The sequence below is a fragment of the Scyliorhinus canicula genome, chromosome 13, assembly GCF_902713615.1.
Source record: "Scyliorhinus canicula chromosome 13, sScyCan1.1, whole genome shotgun sequence".
NCBI classification, from domain to species: domain Eukaryota; kingdom Metazoa; phylum Chordata; class Chondrichthyes; order Carcharhiniformes; family Scyliorhinidae; genus Scyliorhinus; species Scyliorhinus canicula.
In genome coordinates, this window is record NC_052158.1 from 158198075 (window position 1) to 158216736 (window position 18662).

Below are 18662 nucleotides of genomic sequence, written 5' to 3' on the forward strand. Positions count from 1 at the left end.
TACCAGGATGTTGCCTGGAATGGAGAGTAGGTCTTACGAGGAAAGGTTGAGGGTGCTAGGCCTTTTCTCATTAGAACGGAGTTGGATGAGGGGCGACTTGATAGAGGTTTATAAGATGATCAGGGGAATAGATAGAGTAGACAGTCAGAGACTTTTTCCCCGGGTGGAACAAACCATTACAAGGGGACATAAATTTAAGGTGAATGGTGGAAGATATAGGGGAGGATGTCAGAGGTAGGTTCTTTACCCAATGAGTAGTGGGAGCATGCAATACACTGCCTGTGGAAGTAGTTGAGTCGGAAACATTAGGGACCTTCAAGCGGCTATTGGATAGGTACATGGATTAGGGTAGAATAATGGAGTGTAGATTAATTTGTTCTTAAGGGCAGCACAGTAGCATTGTGGATAGCACAATTGCTTCACAGCTCCAGAGTCCCAGGTTCGATTCCGGCTTGGGTCACTGTCTGTGTGGAGTCTGCACATCCTCCCCGTGTGTGCGTGGGATTCCTCCGGGTGCTCCGGTTTCCTCCCACAGTCCAAAGATGTGCAGTTAGGTGGATTGGCCATGATAAATTGCCCTTAGAGTCCAAAATTGCCCTTAGTGTTGGGTGGGGTTACTGGGTTATGGGGATAGGGTGGAGGTGTTGACCTTGGGTAGGGTGCTCTTTCCAAGAGCTGGTGCAGACTCAATGGGCTGAATGGCCTCCTTCTGCACTGTAAATTCTATGATAATCTATGATTAATCTAGGACAAAGGTTCGACACAACCTTGTGGGCCAAAGGGCCTGTTCTGTGCTGTATTTTTCTATGTTCTATGTTCAATATTTCATAAATAATAAACAATCAATGACATTCAAAGAAAATTAAAAGCATTTGATTAGTTTTTACTGCCCTCTTGATCTTACTCCCAGGTTGCTTGAAGCAGAGTCCTGGTAATTAATCATTAATTTTTGTTTTATAAATTTAGAGCAGCCAATCCACCTAACATGCACATCTTTGAGTTGTGGGGGTGAAACCCATGCAGACTCAAGGCCAATGTTTGAAGGCGTTTGAATGTTATTCTGATGCCCTCAGAAGGAGAGGAGGTGGAGGTGGTGGTAGCGATGGTTGCGGAGAAGGCTTTTGATCGGGTGGAGTGGAATTACCTGTTGGAGGCGCTGGGAAGGTTTGGGTTTGGTGAGGGCTTTATTGACTGGGTTCGGTTGCTCTATCAGGCACCAGTAGCGAATGTGCGTATGAACAGGCTGAGGTCGAGGTATTTTAGACTACACTGAGGCAAGGGTTACTGTTTGCTCTGGCCATAGAGCCATTGGCCATGGCATTAAGAGCTTCTAGGACTGGAAAGGACTGCTTGGGGGGGGGGGGGGGGGGGGAGGGGGGGGGGTTGTGGAGCACCGGATCTCGCTTTACGCAGATGAGCTGCTCTTGTATATTTCAGACCCGTTGGAGGGGATGGTGGAACTTGGCAATTTTTCGGGGGATAAATTGAACATGGGGAAAAGCGAGATGTTTGCGATCCAGGCAAGAGGACACGGAAAAAGACTCGGAGAGCTGTCACTTACAGTGGTAGGAAAGAGCTTTCGGTATCTGGGAATCCAGGTGGCCCGGGAATGGGAGGCACTACACAAGTTAAATCTATCCCGGTTGGTAGAATAAATGGAAGGGGACTTTAAGAGATGGGACATGCTCCCGCTATCACTGGCGGGGAGGGTACAGACCGTGAAAATGACGGTCCTCCCCAGATTTCTGTTTGCCTTTCAGTGCCTCCCCATCTTCATCCCGAAGGCCTTTTTCAAGCGGGTGAATAAGGTGATTTTGGGCTTTGTGTGGGCGGGTAAAACCCCGCAAGTGAAGAAGGTGTTGCTTGAGCGCAGTCGGTGGAAGGGTGGGTTGGCGGTGCCGAACTTCTGCAGTTACTACTGGGTGGCTAATATAGCTATGATGAGGAAGTAGGCATTGGGGGAGGGATCGGTGTGGCAGGCGGCATCATGCAAAGACACAAGTTTGGGAGCACTGATAACGGCACCTCTTCAGTTCTCGCCGGCCCGATACTCCACAAATCCGGTGGTGGTGGCGGCTCTGAGAATCTGGGGCTAATGGAGGAGATATAAGGGAGTGGAGGGAGATCGGTTTGAAGCCCGATTTATAATAATCATCAGTTTGTACCGGGTAGGCTTGATGGTGGGTTCTGGAGATGGCAAAGGGCAGGAATTAGAAGGCTGGGGAATCTATTTATAGACGGGAGCTTTCCCAGCTTGAAAGCCTTGGAGGACAAATTGGAGTTACCAGCAGGGAATGGGTTTAGGTATTTGCAGGTGTGAGACTTCCTGAGAAAACAGGTGCCGGCCTTTCCGCTGCTGTCGCCACGGGGGATACAGGATAGAGTAGTCTCCAGTACCTGGGTGGGAGAGGGGAAGGTTTCAGATATTTACCAGGAGCTTTCGGAGGTGGAGGAAACTCCGGTGGAGGAGCTTAAGGCAAGTGGGAGGACGAGCTAGGAGAGTCAGAGGCGGGTCTATGGGTGGATGCCCTAAGCAGGGTTAATACCTCCTCATCATGTGCCAGGCTTAGCCTAATACAATTTAAGGTAGTCCACAGGGCACACATGACAGCGGCTAGGATGAGCAATTTTTTCGGGGTTGAGGATAGGTGTGCGAGGTACGCGGGAAGCCCAGCAAATCATGTCCACATGTTTTGGGCATGTCCGAAGTTTGGAGGGTTTTGGCAGGGTTTTCCTAAGGCAATGTCCACGGTACAAAAACACATGTGGTGCCGAGTCCGGAGGTAACGATCTTTGGAGTGTCGGAAGAGCCGGGAGTTCAGGGGGCGAAAGAGGCCGACGTCTTGGCCTTTGCCTCCCTGGTAGCTCGGAGACGGATCTTGTTAATGTGGAGGGACTCGAGGCCCCCGTGTGTAGAGACCTGGGTTAGTTGCACGGCTGGGTTTCTCAGCCTCGAGAAGATAAAGTTCACCTTAAGAGAGTCAATGGTCGGGTTCACCCGGAGGTGGCAACCGTTTCTCGGGAAAATTAAAATGTCAGCAGATGCAGTATTGGGAGGGGCGGGGGAGAGGGCCGGATTGTTGTTTCATGGTTTGGGTGTGTGAAGCTTGGGATGGGGGTGGAAATGTTTATTATACCATGTTTATGTCATTGTTATTGTTACTATTATTAAAATTTTCAAATACCTGAATAAAAATATTTTAAAAAAAGAAAGAATTTGGATGAGACACATGGAGACCCAGGAGTCATAATGGAGCCAGGATTCAATATGTCTAATGCCGCGCAGATACCAACGAGGCAATATAATTCCGAACCACAGGATCAAAAAATGGATCACGGTAGCACGGTAAGGGGCAGCACGGTAGCATGGTGGTTAGCATAAATGCTTCACAGCTCCAGGGTCCCAGGTTCGGTTCCCGGCTGGGTCACTGTCTGTGCGGAGTCTGCACGTCCTCCCCGTGTGTGCGTGGGTTTCCTCCGGGTGCTCCGGTTTCCTCCCACAGTCCAAAGATGTGCGGGTTAGGTGGATTGGCCATGCTAAATTGCCCTTAGTGTCCTAAAAAAGTAAGGTTAGGGGAGGGGGGGGGGGGGGGTTGTTGGGTTACGGGTATAGGGTGGATACGTGGGTTTGAGTAGGGTGATCATTGCTCGGCACAACATCGAGGGCCGAAGGGCCTGTTCTGTGCTGTACTGTTCTGTGTTCTGTGTTCTGTAAGTGGGAATAATAATCAAATCGCATTGTGAATTGGCACACTTAATCTGGAGTACCATGTCCAATTCTGGTCATCGAAAAGTAAGAAAGGCATTCCCATGCAGGCGATTCTGCAGAGACAGATCTTCAATGGAAGGGATGAATGTGGAAGTTCCAGCCTGAGATTGAGGCTTCCATGTGATATTTACAAACCCAGAGCATTGCTTGTAGTGAAACTGCCGGCATCAACCCAGTAACAGAAGTTCAAACTAGAAAGTGTATCGTCAGTGTGGAGATGTGGACACTGCATTGAGAGGGAGATTCGGGTCTGGCATAAATTTGACAAAATAATCCTGAAGACTTTTACGAAAGAATTTGGATGCTGCAACTGGAAGATGTCCAAAGGTCTCGTTGGATGAATCAGTCCAATTGACTTGCTTTTCCTGCTATTGGTTAGCGGTGATGGTTATTTAGATTTGACAGGATCTGAGTTGAATATCAGCAAAATGTGAAGAAGTTTCAAACCGCAAGGTCTAAAGATTAAGTTGTTCATTATTCAACGTACTTTCTGTTCGTGATTGATAAATGTTTTCGGTGTTTCTTGCAACAGTTTCATTTACCTATAACAAAACGAGACGTCATGTTCAGACCAAAATGTACAAGTTTCTTTGGAACGGTGATACTTCCCACAGCTGTCAGTGTTATAACTGTGTCACCTCACTGCTCTACTCTTCCCTGAGTCAGTGTTCATTTCCATAGTCACTTGGATAGTTGTGGAAGAGAAGCGACATCAAATCCATCAGTTGTTACCCGACCCGCTCGACATTCATCTCTCTCTGGTTCAATACTGCTGAGGGTGGAGGGTATAACTGGACACAGACAATTTTAATTCAACGGTTAAGACGAAATTCTACATTTTGCCAGTTTCTGAACTTTTCCCAGACTCTGCTTCTTGTTCTGAAAAGAGAAAATGACGTTTACAAACCTTCTGATTGAAAAATCTCATTTTCTTTTACCCAGAAGGAATCAAGTGAAGACACAGGGCTGCCTCTGAGATTGATCCAGCAGAAACCGGGGAGAATCCAGCAAAATGTGCGAGACGAAGGTGATGAAACTGATGCAAAAAGCCTCTTTTCTGCGCATCCACGGCGACGATGATTTCAAAATAATAGACTGCTACCAAATCTGTGGTTTTAAATTAGAAATCGGTGTGGATCCATCTTCTGGGCGAGGATATGGATCCCTGGTCTGGGAAGCTGTAAGTTCACCTCAGTTCCCTTTTGTCAAATGTGCAGGTTCAACAGGAATCATCTGGGAGCATTGATCATGTTTCTAATCTTCCAAAGCTGCATTTAACTGGCAGCGAATATGAGTTGGGTTTCGCAGTAAACCATTCGCCAGCAGTTGCTTGAGGTTGCGGTGAGGTTGACTGGAATGAACCCATCGTGGGAGTTTAACAGATGCGTGATCCTTTCTAGCTGTTGTTCATCACAGTATGAATACAATACGCATGGGTGCTGCTCTCTCAACTGTGCAATTGGTGGAGAGACATAACGGAAGGCAGTGGCTGGCGGTGTTGTTACTGGACTCGCGTTCCAGGGACCCAGGGTAAAAATGTAAATGTCACTACAGTCCCAGAGGCTGCTCTCCCCTTTGAGAGAGAGCTGTGTGGTGGCGATTTACTCGAGGATCAACACAGTTCAAGGAAGAGCAAGGTGGGTCCTTCATGGATAACCAAGGTAGCACAGTGGTTAACACTGTTGCTTTGCAACACCAGGGACACAAGTTTGATTCCCGGCTTGGGTCACTGTCTGTGTGGAGTCTACACGTTCTCCCCGTGTCTGCATGGGTTTCAACAAGGTGCACCGGTTTCCACCCACAGGTCCCGAAATGAAATGAAAATCGCTTATGGTCACGAGTAGGCTTCATTGAAGTTACTGTGAAAAGCCCCTAGTCGCCACATTCTGGTACCTGTTTGGGGAGGCTGGTACGGGAATTGAACCGTGCTGCTGGCCTGCTTGGTCTGCTTGAAAAGCCAGCGATTTAGCCCAGTGAGCTAAACCAGCCCCTCAAAGACGTGCTGTTAGGTGAATTGGTTATCCTGAATTCTCCCTTTGTGTACCCGAACAGACACCGGAATGTAGCGACAAGGGGCTTTTCATAGTAACGCATCGCAGTGTTAATGTATGCATACTTGTGACAATAATAAAGATTAAATTTATTAACCTCTGTCGGTCGGGGAATTTAATCCCTGTTGTTGGTTCGCTCCGTAAATAAGGGAGGAGGTCCTAAAAGCAGAATACAGGGAGCTAGGAAGGAAGTTAAGAAATCGGACCTTGAAGGTAGTGATCTCAGGATTACTACCGGTGCCACGTGCTAGTCAGAGTAGAAATGACAGGATATATAGGATGAATATGTGGCTGAAGGGATGGTGTCAGGGGGAGGGTTTCAGATTCCTGGGGCATTGGGTCCGGTTCTGGGGGAGGTGGGACCTGTACAAACTGAATGTGTTACACCTGGGCAGGACTGGAACTGATGTCCGAGGGGGCTATTTGCTAGAGTGGTTGGGGAGTGTTTAAACTAATGTGGCAGAGGGGTGGGAACCGATGCAGGAAGTTGGAAGGCAGTAAAACAGGGGCAGAAACAAAAGGCATTAAGGGTGAAAGTGTAAGGCAGAGAAGCCAGAGTCAAAAATCAAAAAGGGTGACAGTACAAGGTACAGTGATTGAGGGGAGCTCAGTGAATAGGCCCAGTAATACTAAAAGAAATAAAAAGGGAAGTAAAAACATAAATTGAAATTGATCAACAACAAGGAAAATTAGGAAAAACGTGAAGAGGAAAAATAACTTAGGAGAGGTTATTGATCGAGGTGTTAAGATTCAAAACAGATATAAAAGCCAACATAAGTGTACTTTACCTGAATGCTCGTAGTAGTCAGAATAAAGTAAATGAGTTGATGGCGCAAATCATCGTGAATGATATGATTTTGTGGCCATTACTGAAACATGGTTAAAGGATGGTCACGACTGGGAGTTAAATATCCAAGGGTATCAAACTGTTCGGAAGGACAGAGTCGATGGTACGGGAGGTGGTGTAGCTCTGTTATTTAAGGATGACATCCGGGCAATAGTAAGGGATGACATTGATGTTATAGAGGATAAGGTTGAATCCATTTGGGTGGAAATCGGGAATAGTGAGGCAAAAATGTAACTGATAGTAGTAGTCTATAGGCCACCAAATAGTCACATTATGGTGGGGCAGGCAATAAACAAAGTAATAACTGATGCATGTAGAAAAGGTACAGCAGTTATCATGGGGAATTTTAATCTACATGTCGATTGCTTTAACTATGTCGGTCAAGCCAGCCTTGAGGAGGAGTTTATAGAATGTATCCGCGATAGTTTCCTAGAACAGTATGTAATGGAACCTACAAGGGAACAAGTGGTCCAAGATCTGGTCCTGTGTAATGAGACAGGATTGATTAATGATCTCATAGTTAGGGATCCTCTCGGAAGGAGCGATCACAATGTGGTGGAATCTAAAATACAGACGGAGCGTGAGAAGGTAAAATCAAACATTAGTGTTTTGTGCTTAAACAAAGGAGATTACAATGGGATGAGAGAAGAGCTAGCTAAGGTAGACTGGGAGCAAATATTTTATGGTGAAACAGTTGAGGAACAGTGGAGAACCTTCCAAGTGATTTTTCACAGTGCTCAGCAAAGGTTTATACCAACAAAAAGGAAGGAAGGTAGAAAGAGGGAAAATCAACCGTAGATATCTAAGGAAATAAGGGAGAGTATCAAATTGAATGAAAAAGCATACAAAGTGGCAAAGATTAGTGGGGAGGCTAGAGGACTGGGAGATATTTAGGGGGCAACAGAAAGCTACTAAAAAAGCTATAAAGAAGAGTAAGGTAGATTATGAGAGTAAACTTGCTCAGAATATAAAAACAGATAGTAAAAATTTCTACAAATATATAAAACAAAAAAAGAGTGGCTAAGGTAATTATTGGTTCTTTAGAGGATGAGAAGGGAGATTTAATAATGGGAGATGAGGAAATGGCTGAGGAGCAGAACAGGTTTTTTGTGTCGGTCTTCACAGTGGAAGACACAAATAACATGCCAGTGACTGATGGAAATGAGCCTATGACAGCTGAGGACCTTGAGATGATTATTATCAGTAAGGAAGTAGTGATGGGCAAGCAAATAGAGCTAAAGGTAGACAAGTCTCCTGGCCCTGATGGAATGCATCCCAGAGTGCTAAAAGAGATGGCTAGGGAAATTGCAAATGCAGTAGTTGAAGTAGTCGATATGGACCTCCGTAAGACATTTAACAAGATGCCACATGGGAAACTGATGAAGAAGGGAAGAGCCATGGCATCCAGGACAATTTGGAAAGTTGAATCCCGAATTGGCTTAGTAACAGGAGGCAGAGTTTAATGATCAAAGGTGATTTTTGTGACATGAAAACTGTTTTCAGCCGTGAACTGCAGGGATTGGTGCTGGGTTACTTGCTGCTGGGAGTGTATATGAATAATCTGGACGTGAATGTGATGGTATGATCAGTGCATTTGCAGCAGGGTCAGACATGGGTGGCGGGTTAACTACCGAGCGGGAAAGCATTATTACAGAACAATGTAGGTGGGCTGGTCTGGTGGGCAGAACAGCGGCTAATGGAATTAAGCCCTGGAAAGTACGTGGATTAACAAGGCAATGGAATACATGATGGACAATAGGACACTGGGAGAGGACCAGAGAGGTCTTGGAGTGCATTTCCATAGGTTTCTGAAGGCAGCAGGGCAGTGAGAGAGATAAGGGCCGGGATTCTCCCTACCCGGCGGAAGTCTCCGCACCTTTAGGGGCCAAGCCCTCACATTGAGGGGCTAGGCCCGCGCCGAAGTGGTTGGCGCTCTGCCGGCTGGCGTGAACGGCCTTTGGCGCCATGCCAGCCGGGGCCGAAAGGACTTTGCCGGCCGGCGTAAGTCTGTGCACGCGCCAGGGCATCAGCGGCTGCTGACGTCATCCCGGCCGGCATGCGCAGGGGAGGGGGTCTCTTCCGCCTCCGGCACGGTGAAGACCATGGCGAAAGCGGATGAAAAAGAGTGCCCCCACGGCACAGGCCCGCCCGCCGATCGGTGGGCCCTGATCGCGGGCCAGGCCACCGTGGGTGCACCCCCCAGGGTCAGATCGCCCACCACTCACCCCCCCCTCCCCCCCCAGGACCCCAGCGCCTGCCCGCGCCGCCAAACCCGCCGGTAAGGTAGGTGGTTTAATCCACCAAGGTGCAGTGATTGCTTTGAGTATTCACTCTGTGGCCCCCACTCTCATCCAAACACGATGAAAGGTGTGTCGGCGAGGGTAGTGCAGTTGATGTAGCTGACATGGAATTTAGCAATGCCTTTGACATGGTCCCATATGGGAGATTAGAAAGAAGGCAAATGCACATGGGTCACAGGGTAACTTGATAAGGTGGATTCACAATTGGATTACTTGTAGGTGAGAGAGTGTGGTAACTGATGGCTGATTTAATCACTGGAAGCCGGTGTCCATCAGCGTACCACAGGTATCTGTGTTGTTCCGTTATTATTCATCATTTATATAAAAGACATAGATGACAATGTGAGAGATAGGATTAGTAATTGTGTGAATGACACAAAGATTGGCCAGGTAGTTAACAGTGAGGGTGAGTGACTTGGCTGATGGGAGTATACAGACACAATGGTCAAATGGGCAGGTAAGTGGCCGATGCCCCTGTGAGTTGATACACTTTGGAAGGAGTCATTTGACAAGGAAGTATTCAATGAACGACCTGACACTGGGAGGTTCTGAGGAACAAAGGTGTAATGATATGTCTATAGTCAGGATAGTAAAGGGTTAATAATTGCATCTATGTGCAAATCAAACACTAGAGGGCGTTACTAATTCACTGTATTTAAGACATCCTCTCTAGGAATTCTGGGAGAAGCTGATGGAGAAGCTGAAGAGAAGATGGAGAGAGCAGAGTGAGAATAGGTTAGAGATATATAGCACAAGGTGTAGTCATAGTGTAGTTAGTAGTTCGATAAAATATTGAATATTGTCGTACAAATTCAAAATCATTTGTTTATTATCTGTAACTCAGTAGAGTGTGCGAACTTCATTTCATCAGTTGTGTAATAATAAATTAGTTTGTTTCAATCTTTTGATTGGTATATTCTTTATCAACACTACATTTAGTCATTCTGGAGGAAAAGACAAAGAATACAACATATTACCAGTCATGGTAATATAACAAAAGTGACCTTGGCTTGTTTGTCCATAGACCTCTGAAAGCGGAAGAGTACACTTTTAGGGTGGTGAGAAAGGAATATGGGACACTTTGCTTTATCTATCAATCGAGGCATAGTTGAAAAAAATCAGTGAGGTCATGTTGGAGTTGAATCGAACTTTGTTGAGGCCACAATCGAGGTACTGTGTGTAATTCTGATTGACACATTATAGGAAGGATGTGATTGCAGTGGAGGGGATGGAGAACAGATTCACCAGGATGTTGCCGGGGATGGAACATTTAACTTATGAAGAGAGGTTGGATAGGCTTTAATTGTTTCCGCTGGAGAAGAAAAGACTGAGGGGCGACATGATCGACGTGTGCAAGATTAATAGGAGCATGGACAGGATGGATAGGGAGCCGCTGTTCCCCTTAGTTGAACGGAAAGATACGAGGGGACACAAGGTCAAAGTGAGGGGCAGAAGATTTAGGCAGGGTGTGAGGAAAAACATTTCAGTCCAGAGGGTGGTGAGGGTCTGGAACGCACTGACTGGGAAGGTGATGAGGGTCTGGAACGCACTGACTGGGAGGGTGGTGAGGGTCTGGAACGCACTTCCTGGGAGGGTGGTGAGGGTCTGGAACGCACTGACTGGGAGGGTGGTGAGGGTCTGGAAAGCACTGCCTGGGAGGGTGGTGAGGGTCTGGAACGCACTGACTGGGAGGGTGGTAGAGGCAGGTTGCTTCACATCCTTTAAAAAAGTACCTGGATGAGCATCTGACATGTCATAACATACAAGGCTATACAATGGCAAATGGGATTCTGTAGGTCGGTCAGATGGTCCACATATGTCGGTAGAGACTCAATGGGCTAAATATCCCCACGGAGGAGCCCAGCACATATGTACAAAATAAGGCTGAGGCATTTGAAACAGTGTTCAGCCAGTGGATGGTCCATGTCTACCTCCTCCAGAGGTCCCCAGCATCACAAATGTCAGACTTCAGTTCATATGATTCACTCCATGCGCTATTAAGAAACGGCTGAAGGCACTCAATACAGCAAAGGCTTTGGGGCCTGGCAATATCCCAACAATAGTACTGAAGACTTGTGCTTCAGAACTTGCCTCACCCGAGGCAAGCTGTTCCATTAGAGCTGCAACACTGGTATCTATCCGGCAATGTGGAACATTGCCCATGTGTGTCCTGTACATAAGAAACAGGACAAATCGAACCCAGCCAATCACCGCCCTCAGCCTACTCTCCATCATCAGCAAAGTGATGGAAGGAGTCATCAACAGTGCTATCAAGCGGCACTTACTCAGCAATAACCTGCTCACGGACGCTCCGTTTGGGTTCTGCCAGAGTCACTCAGCTCCCGACGTCATTACAGCCTTGGTTCAAACATGGACAAAAGAGCTGAATGCCAGAGGTGAGGTGAGAGTGACGGGCCTTGACATCAATGCAGCATTTGACCAAGTATGTTATCAACAAGCTCTGGCAAAACGCTCCGCTGCTTGGAGTCATTCCTGGGACAAAGGAAAGGGTTGTGGTGGTTGGAGGTCAGTCATCTCTGCTCCAGGACATCATTGCATGTGTTCCTCAGGGTAATGTCCCAGGTCCAACCACTTTCAGCTGCTTCATCAATGACCTCCCTTCCATTAAAAGGTTAGAAGTGGGGATGTTTGCGGATGACTGCACAATGTTCAGCACTATTCGCGACGCCTCAGATACTGAAGCAGTCCATGCCCAAATGTAGTAAGTGTCAAGTAACATTCGCACCACACAAGTGCCAGGCAATAACCAGCTCCTCCAAGAGTGGATCTAACCACCACCCTGTGACATTCAATGGCATTACCATCGCTGAATTCCCCATAATCAGCATCCTGGGAGTTACCATTGATCAGAAACTGAACTGGACTAGTGACATTAATACTATGTTTATCAGGGCAGATCAAAGACTCGGAATCCTGCAGTGAGTAACTCCCTCCTGACCCCTCAAAGCCTGTTCACCATCTACAAGGCACAGGTCAGGAGTGTAATGGAATACTCTCCACTTGCCTGGATGAGTGCAGCTCCAACAACACACAAGAAGGTCGACACCATCCAGGACAAAGCAGCCCCGCTTGATTGCTCCTCCTTCCACAAACATTCAAATTACCCGCCACCGACGCACATTGGCAGCCGTGTGTACCATCTACAAGATGCACTGCAGGAACTCACTGAGGTTCCTTAGACGACATCTTTCCATCCCGCAACCTCTATTATCTAGACGGGCAAGAGCATCAGATTCCTGGGAACTCCACCACCTGGAGGATCCCTTCCAAGTCACTCACCGCCCTGACTTGGAAATGTATCGCTGTTCCTTTGCTGTCGCTGGGACAAAATTCTGGAACTCCCCCTTCAACAGCACAGTGGATGTACCTACACCTCAAGAACAAAGAAAAGTACAGCACAGGAACGGGCCCTTCGGCCCTCCAAACCTGCGCCGACCACGCTGCCCGTCTAAACTAAAATCTTTTACGCTTCCTGGGTCCGTATCCCTCTATTCCCATCCTATTCATGTATTTAACTGCAGTGGTTCAAGACGGCAGCTGACCACCACTTTCTGAAGGGCAATTAGGGATGGGCAATATTTGCTGACCTAACCAGCGACCCCCATGTCCCGTAAATGAATAATGAAAAACAACTAAAAAAATAAAGGACCTCTTCTGCACTGTGAAATCTGTATTCTCTGAAAGAACCTCAACCTATTGCACAATAGCAAAGCCTGAGGCTCCTGCAATCTTTCCCTCTCGCTCCGCCATCTACCTCTCTCACAGTCACACCCTCCTGTCACTGACAACTGAACAATTCAGCAGAACGTATGCTATTTGGTATGACTTCCTCCTTGTAGAAATCATCCAGGTAACCTTCCATACCTAGCTCCTCTCCCATCACCCATGGCACCTTCCCATGCAATCGCGGAAGGTGTAACACCTGCCTCTTTACCTCTTCCATGCTTAACATCCCAGGCCTAAAACACTCATCCCAGGTTAAGCAGCGTTTCACCTGCACCTCTTTCAATCTGGTCTATTGCATTCGCTGCTCCCAATGTGGTCTCCTCTATATCGGAGAGACCAAACGTAGACTGGGTGATTGCTTTGCTGAGCATCTTTGGTCTGTGCCCATTCAGGACCCTGACCTTCCTGTTGCTTGCTATTTTACAAAGGACCCTGCTCCCATGCCCACATGTCTGTTCTTGGCCTGCTGCAATGTCCAAGTGAAGCTCAAAGCAAACTGTAGGAACAACATCTCATCTTCCCGTTAGGCACGCTTATGATGAAATATAGCCAGAGTTTCTGCATGGTTCTGACTGGATTCAAATCTTTTCTTTAAGCAGTGTCAGAAGATTTATCTTTCTCAAAGAACATCTGTAAAGCAGGCATTTCTGAGTGCTAATTGTTTTAACAGTGAACTGAGAGCTGAGGGGCGGGATTTTCTGACCCTCTGCACCAGAATCGCACCTGGCGTGGGCGCACACAATAACAGGTCATACCGGAAACCCTGCGTGACGGCGCTTCCGCGATTCTCCATGGACCCGCCAGTTGCGCGCGCGCGGTCGTCGCGGCGCCGGTCAGGGACAGCGGGCAGGTGACTGGCCAAACTCCTCCCAAGTCTCGCCCGAGTGGTTCCAACCTGGTACCACCCAGCAGGAGCTCGGACCCACAGCTTCCTGGTGGGGGGGGGGGGGGGGGGGGGGAGGATCCGACTCCCGGGGGGGAGGCCTCCACGGGGTTCAGGCCCGCGATCAGGGGCTTCTGATCGGTGGGCGCCCGCGATCTGGAGGGGGCCTACCTCCTTCCCGGTGGGCCTGCTGTAGCAGCGCAGAGACGGCAACCACCCGCATGCGCTGGCACGGAGATGTTAACCACGTGCACGCGCTGTGCCGGTTCTGCCTTTGAGCGCCGGAGCAGCGAGCAGCACTCCAGCGCTGTGCTAGCCTCCCTGAAAACCGCTGAATTGCTGGGCCACAAGGCCCGTTGACACCGGCTTACACCACTCCGGTGTTTACGCCAAAATCACTTTGGAGGATTTCGGAGGATTCCGGCCGAGATTTTTTTTGTTTTTTGTTTGAGTGGGAATAAAGATAGCAGTTAAGGATTATTGAAATCATGTTATTGATTAAGGGATCATTGTAAGTTATTTTCTGGTGTAACGTTAAAGATATTTTAATACTGTGTTGTAAAGTTAGTTTTAACCTATCCTATCCCGATCCCTATTTCAGCATGAAACCACTCCTGGAGTGAGGTAAATTTCCTCACAGTTTTACAACGTTAAAATAAAACCTTGAGGTTCGGGCAGCATGGTGGCACAGTGGTCAGCATTGCTGCCGATGGCGCTGAGGACCCGGGTTCGAAACCCGGCCCTGGGTCACTGTCCGTGTGGAGTTTGCACATTCTCCCTGTGTCTGTGTGGGTTTCACCCACACAACCCAAAAGGATGTGCAGGATAGGTGGATTGGCCACGCTAAATTGCCCCTTAATTGGAAAAATAATTGGGCGCTCTAAATTTATATAAAAAAAACACTTGAGGTTTCTGTTCAGTCCGCTATCCACTGTTTTGACCAGGATCGTAAAACACAAACCGTGCTATGTCGCACTGAAATGTCAGTTTATATCCTGCTGAAACTAAGAATTTTGATCAACCCAGTTACAGAAATAGTTATTTTGACTGTTTTCGCCAAAGAACTAAGTTCAATTATTCTTGCAATGGAGTTCTGAAAATGTACGTAAGGCTTTGGCCAGTAAATTTCAGTTAAATGCGAAATACAAACATGAGGGAGACTTTTACAAAAAGGATCAACACTCATTTACTCCTCCGTACTGCCAGTCTGATGGCTCCTCTCCACAGTGCTATCAGCATTATCTCCGTTGTCTCTTGCTGATTATAACTGCATGCACAATACTTTCCTCACAAATTTCTCTGAGATTCCTCTGTCTGTTTCACCTGTATATTCCCAGAGATGGTCCTGGTCTGCCAGAGTCTATTCAGATCGTTAGTCTCTTTCAGACTCGACCCCATCAGGAAAACAATATCGCTGCTATCCTGAAGCGTTCATGCTGTTATTTCTCTGACATACTGTAGCACGTTTGACAAACTGTTTAAATGTCATTCGTCGGTATCCTGTACAGCTTCATATTTTGACAGATTTATCCCCAGGTCAATCCATGTTGCCTCTTACCTTGTGTCATCAGTAAATTAGATCACGTTACGTTCTGCTTTTGATTCAGTTTATTTCCGTAAATCACAAACAGCTGTAGCTCGTGTTCTGTGCACTGAGTAACCACACTCTGAATTTTACCCTTGCATTCACGTATGATCTCCAACTGGGATGAATGGGAAAACTCGCAGAGTGAGTGGGCCGCATGAGTGGTACTCCTTCATCTCAATGGGCCACAATATTGAAATCAGACTCGTTCACTAATAATGTCCTCATGAATAAGGTTAAACACAGAATATTCGTGCACTGCCTGACTAGTCAACTTGCTCTGCCTGGTGATCACCCTTCCTGCCAGTGGAGTATGAACCTGCATTGTGACCGCCTCCCTACACCTGATTTCCATGATACTCTTTGCCTGGGCTTCGGGAAATGCAGCTGGAGAAACTTCCTGCACACATCCTGGTCCTGGGAACTGGAAGCTTTCCTGGCCTCACACATGGAACATTCAGAGTAAACCATGACTTGGAGTTCTCCTGCATGGTCTTACAACTTAAACCAAAATAATCCTTTTAATATCAAACAATATCAACCAGGGTCGTTCTACACACCGTGCTTTGTTATTGTAGAATATATTTCTCACAAACAATGAATCACAGGATGATATCTTAACAATTGTAACTAAAAGTAATAGTAACTACCGAACCAACTGTACTCACACAAACAGCTGTTTATCTTTCCTTTGGAGACGTAAACATCCACTCAGCTCTTTTTTGTTCTTTCAAACACCTGGTTCTGCTCTTAGATTCACATTTCTTTTATTTGCTATTTCTTTCCTTTACAAAGAATGCAACCATGTGGCCTATGGAAGAGCCAGGTATCACTGATAGAAACCTCCGGAAGTCCACTTAGAAAAGCATATGCCCAGTCAACTGAAGTTGCTGTCTGCTTTACATTGAAATGTGGGAGAGTGCTGACCATCTCCCTTCAAATGTTACAGCCAAATCAGGACCATTCCTGATGCCAGGTGACCTTGCAGGATCAATAGGAAAGTAGGAGAGAAATGGTGAAGGATTAGAAAACAAAACGTGTCTGAGTGTCGTAATACATTAATCACAAAAAGGTTAATATGGTGGCTCAGCAAGAGGTTAGGAAGGCTGGTGGAATGATCGAGTTTATTTCAAGGGAATTAGAAAATACAAGTGCGGATGTTTTGTTAGCATCGCATGTGGTGATATGATTTGCATACCTGTTTGCCATTGGGGCAGAACACCGGCTTACCATTGGCCCTGGTCGGTCATGTGCCTCTCGACCGATTGGTCGAGAGGCTGAGTTAACCACGCCTCCTTGCCGAGGTATAAATAGTCAAACGCCCAGCAGTCGTCCATTTTATTGTAGACAACCGCAGGGCTAAGTTCTAGTTTATTAAAGCCTAACTTTTGTAAAGCAACTCGTCTCTCGTGCAATTGATGGCACATCATCGCATGATTTGGATTTTTGGCTTTTGTTTATTGTCACGTGCACCAAGGTACAGTGAAAAGTATTTTTCTGCGAGCAGCTCAACAGATCATTAAGTACATGAAAAGAAAAGAAAATAGATAATAAGGCAACACGAGGTCCACAATGTAACTACATAACACCGGCATTGGGTGAAGCTTACAGGGTGTAGTGTTAATCAGGTCAGTCCATAAGAGGGTCGTTTAGGAGTCTGGTAACAGCAGGGAAGAAGCTGAGAAGCTGTTTTTGAATCTGTTTGTGCGTCTTCTCAGACTTTTGTATCTCCTGCCCGATGGAAGAATTTGGAAGAGTGAGTAAGCCGGGTGGGAGGGGTCTTTAATTATGCTGCCCGCTTTCCCCAGGCAGCAGGATGTGTAGATGGAGTCAATGAATGGGAGGCAGGTTTGTGTGATGGACTGGGCTGTGTTCACGACTTTCTGACATTTCTTGCGGTCTTGGGCTGAGCAGTTGCCATACCAGGCTGTGATGCAGCCCGATAGGATGCTCTCTATGGTGCACCTGTGAAAGTTGGTAAGAGTTACTGCCGACATGCCGAAATTCTTTATTTTCCTGAGGAAGTATAGGCGCTGTTGTTATTTCTTGGTGATAGCGTCGACGTGAGTGGACCAGGACAGATTTTTGGAAATGTGTACCCCTCGGAATTTGAAGCTGCTAACCATCTCCACCTCAGCCCCGTTGATGCTGACAGGAGTGTGCACAGTACTTTGCTTCCTGAAGTCAATGACCAACTCTTTGATTTTGCTGGCATTGAGGGATAGATTGTTGTCGCTGCACCACTCCACTAGGTTCTCTATCTCCCTCTTGTATTCTTACTTGCCGTTATTCGAGATCCGGCCCTCTCTGGTCAGATCTGGAGTACTGATAACAGTTTTGGTCTGTTTATTTAAAGAATGATAAAATAGACTCAGAAACCAATCAGAGATGCGACTGATTCCACGGATGAGGGAGCTCTGTTGTGAGGAAACGTTGGACAGGTAGGCCCGACATCCAGTCGGGTTTAGAAGAATGAGAGATGATGTGAATGAAACTTGTAAAATGCTGCGGGAAATTAAAAAGATGGATGCTAGATGGCTATTTCCCCTGATGGAAGAGTTAAAACTAAGGGATATAGTTTCAAAATTAGTGCTATCTTTTTTACAACGCTGATATACCGATCTATTCTCTCGCAGAGGATTGTGAGTTTTTGGAATACTTCACCTGAGAGAGCAGCGCAGGCTGGGTAATTGAATATCTTAGTTTCTTTAATTGATAAGGGTCAACCATATAGGGGGTAGTTTCCGGTTGCGGCTATGCGGAGATAAGCCGCACGTTCGGCAGCTCCCGCTTTAAAAGGACTTGTGGGCTCTTTTAAGGGCCCCAAACGGCGCTGATTCGATGATTCCCAGTGGATAAAGGGGTCTGGAGCAAAACCCCCCGGGATTTATGGTGCGGACTCGGAGTGGGGCGAGGAGAAAAACGGCAGTAGCTCCCCTGGAAAAGCGGGGGAAGGTGGACAAAATGGCGGCCGGTGGAGCCCCTGAGGAGTGGAGGCAGTGGGCGGAGGAGCAGCAGGCGGCCCTTCTGCGCTGTTTTACGGAGCTGAAAGGGGAGTTGTTGGAATCCCTGAATGTGACGACAAGTAAGCTGCTGGAGACCCAGACAACCCAGGGCGCAGCGATACTTGAGTTGCAGCAGCAGGCCTCTGAGTGCGAGGAGGAGGTTTTGGCCCTCGTGGGGAAGGTGGAGATACACGAGGCACTTCATAAAAAGTGGCAAGATCGGTTCGAGGAGATGGAGCTTCGGTCACGGAGGAAGAACCTGCGGATCCTGGGCCTTGAGGAGGGGCTGGAGGGGTCGGGCCTGCCGGCCTATGTGGCCGTGATGCTGAACTCGCTGGTGGGGGCAGGATCCTTCCATCTGCCCCTGGAGCTGGAGGGGGCCCACAGGGTACTGGCCAGGCGGCCTAAGGCGAATGAACCCCCGCGGGCGGTGCTGGTGCGGTTCCATCGGTTCAGTGACCGGGAGTGTGTTCTC

At 47.4% G+C, this 18662-nt stretch overlaps 1 protein-coding gene across 6 annotated transcripts in view; it reads left to right on the forward strand.

The window, feature by feature from the left end:
* LOC119976371 (EEF1A lysine methyltransferase 3-like) overlaps nt 1-18662 on the forward strand; it is a 73376-nt gene that overhangs the window by 33231 nt on the left and 21483 nt on the right. The window contains exons 1-2 of one of the 6 annotated variants that reach the window (XM_038816861.1): nt 1464-1565; nt 4712-4949. In XM_038816861.1, coding sequence (XP_038672789.1) covers nt 4782-4949 — 168 coding nt within the window. In that variant the 5' untranslated portion in view covers nt 1464-1565; nt 4712-4781. Of the gene's footprint in view, nt 1-1463; nt 1566-3960; nt 4950-18662 lie in introns of those variants that run through there. The other 5 variants (XM_038816862.1, XM_038816863.1, XM_038816859.1 and 2 more) reach the window with 5 other exon arrangements.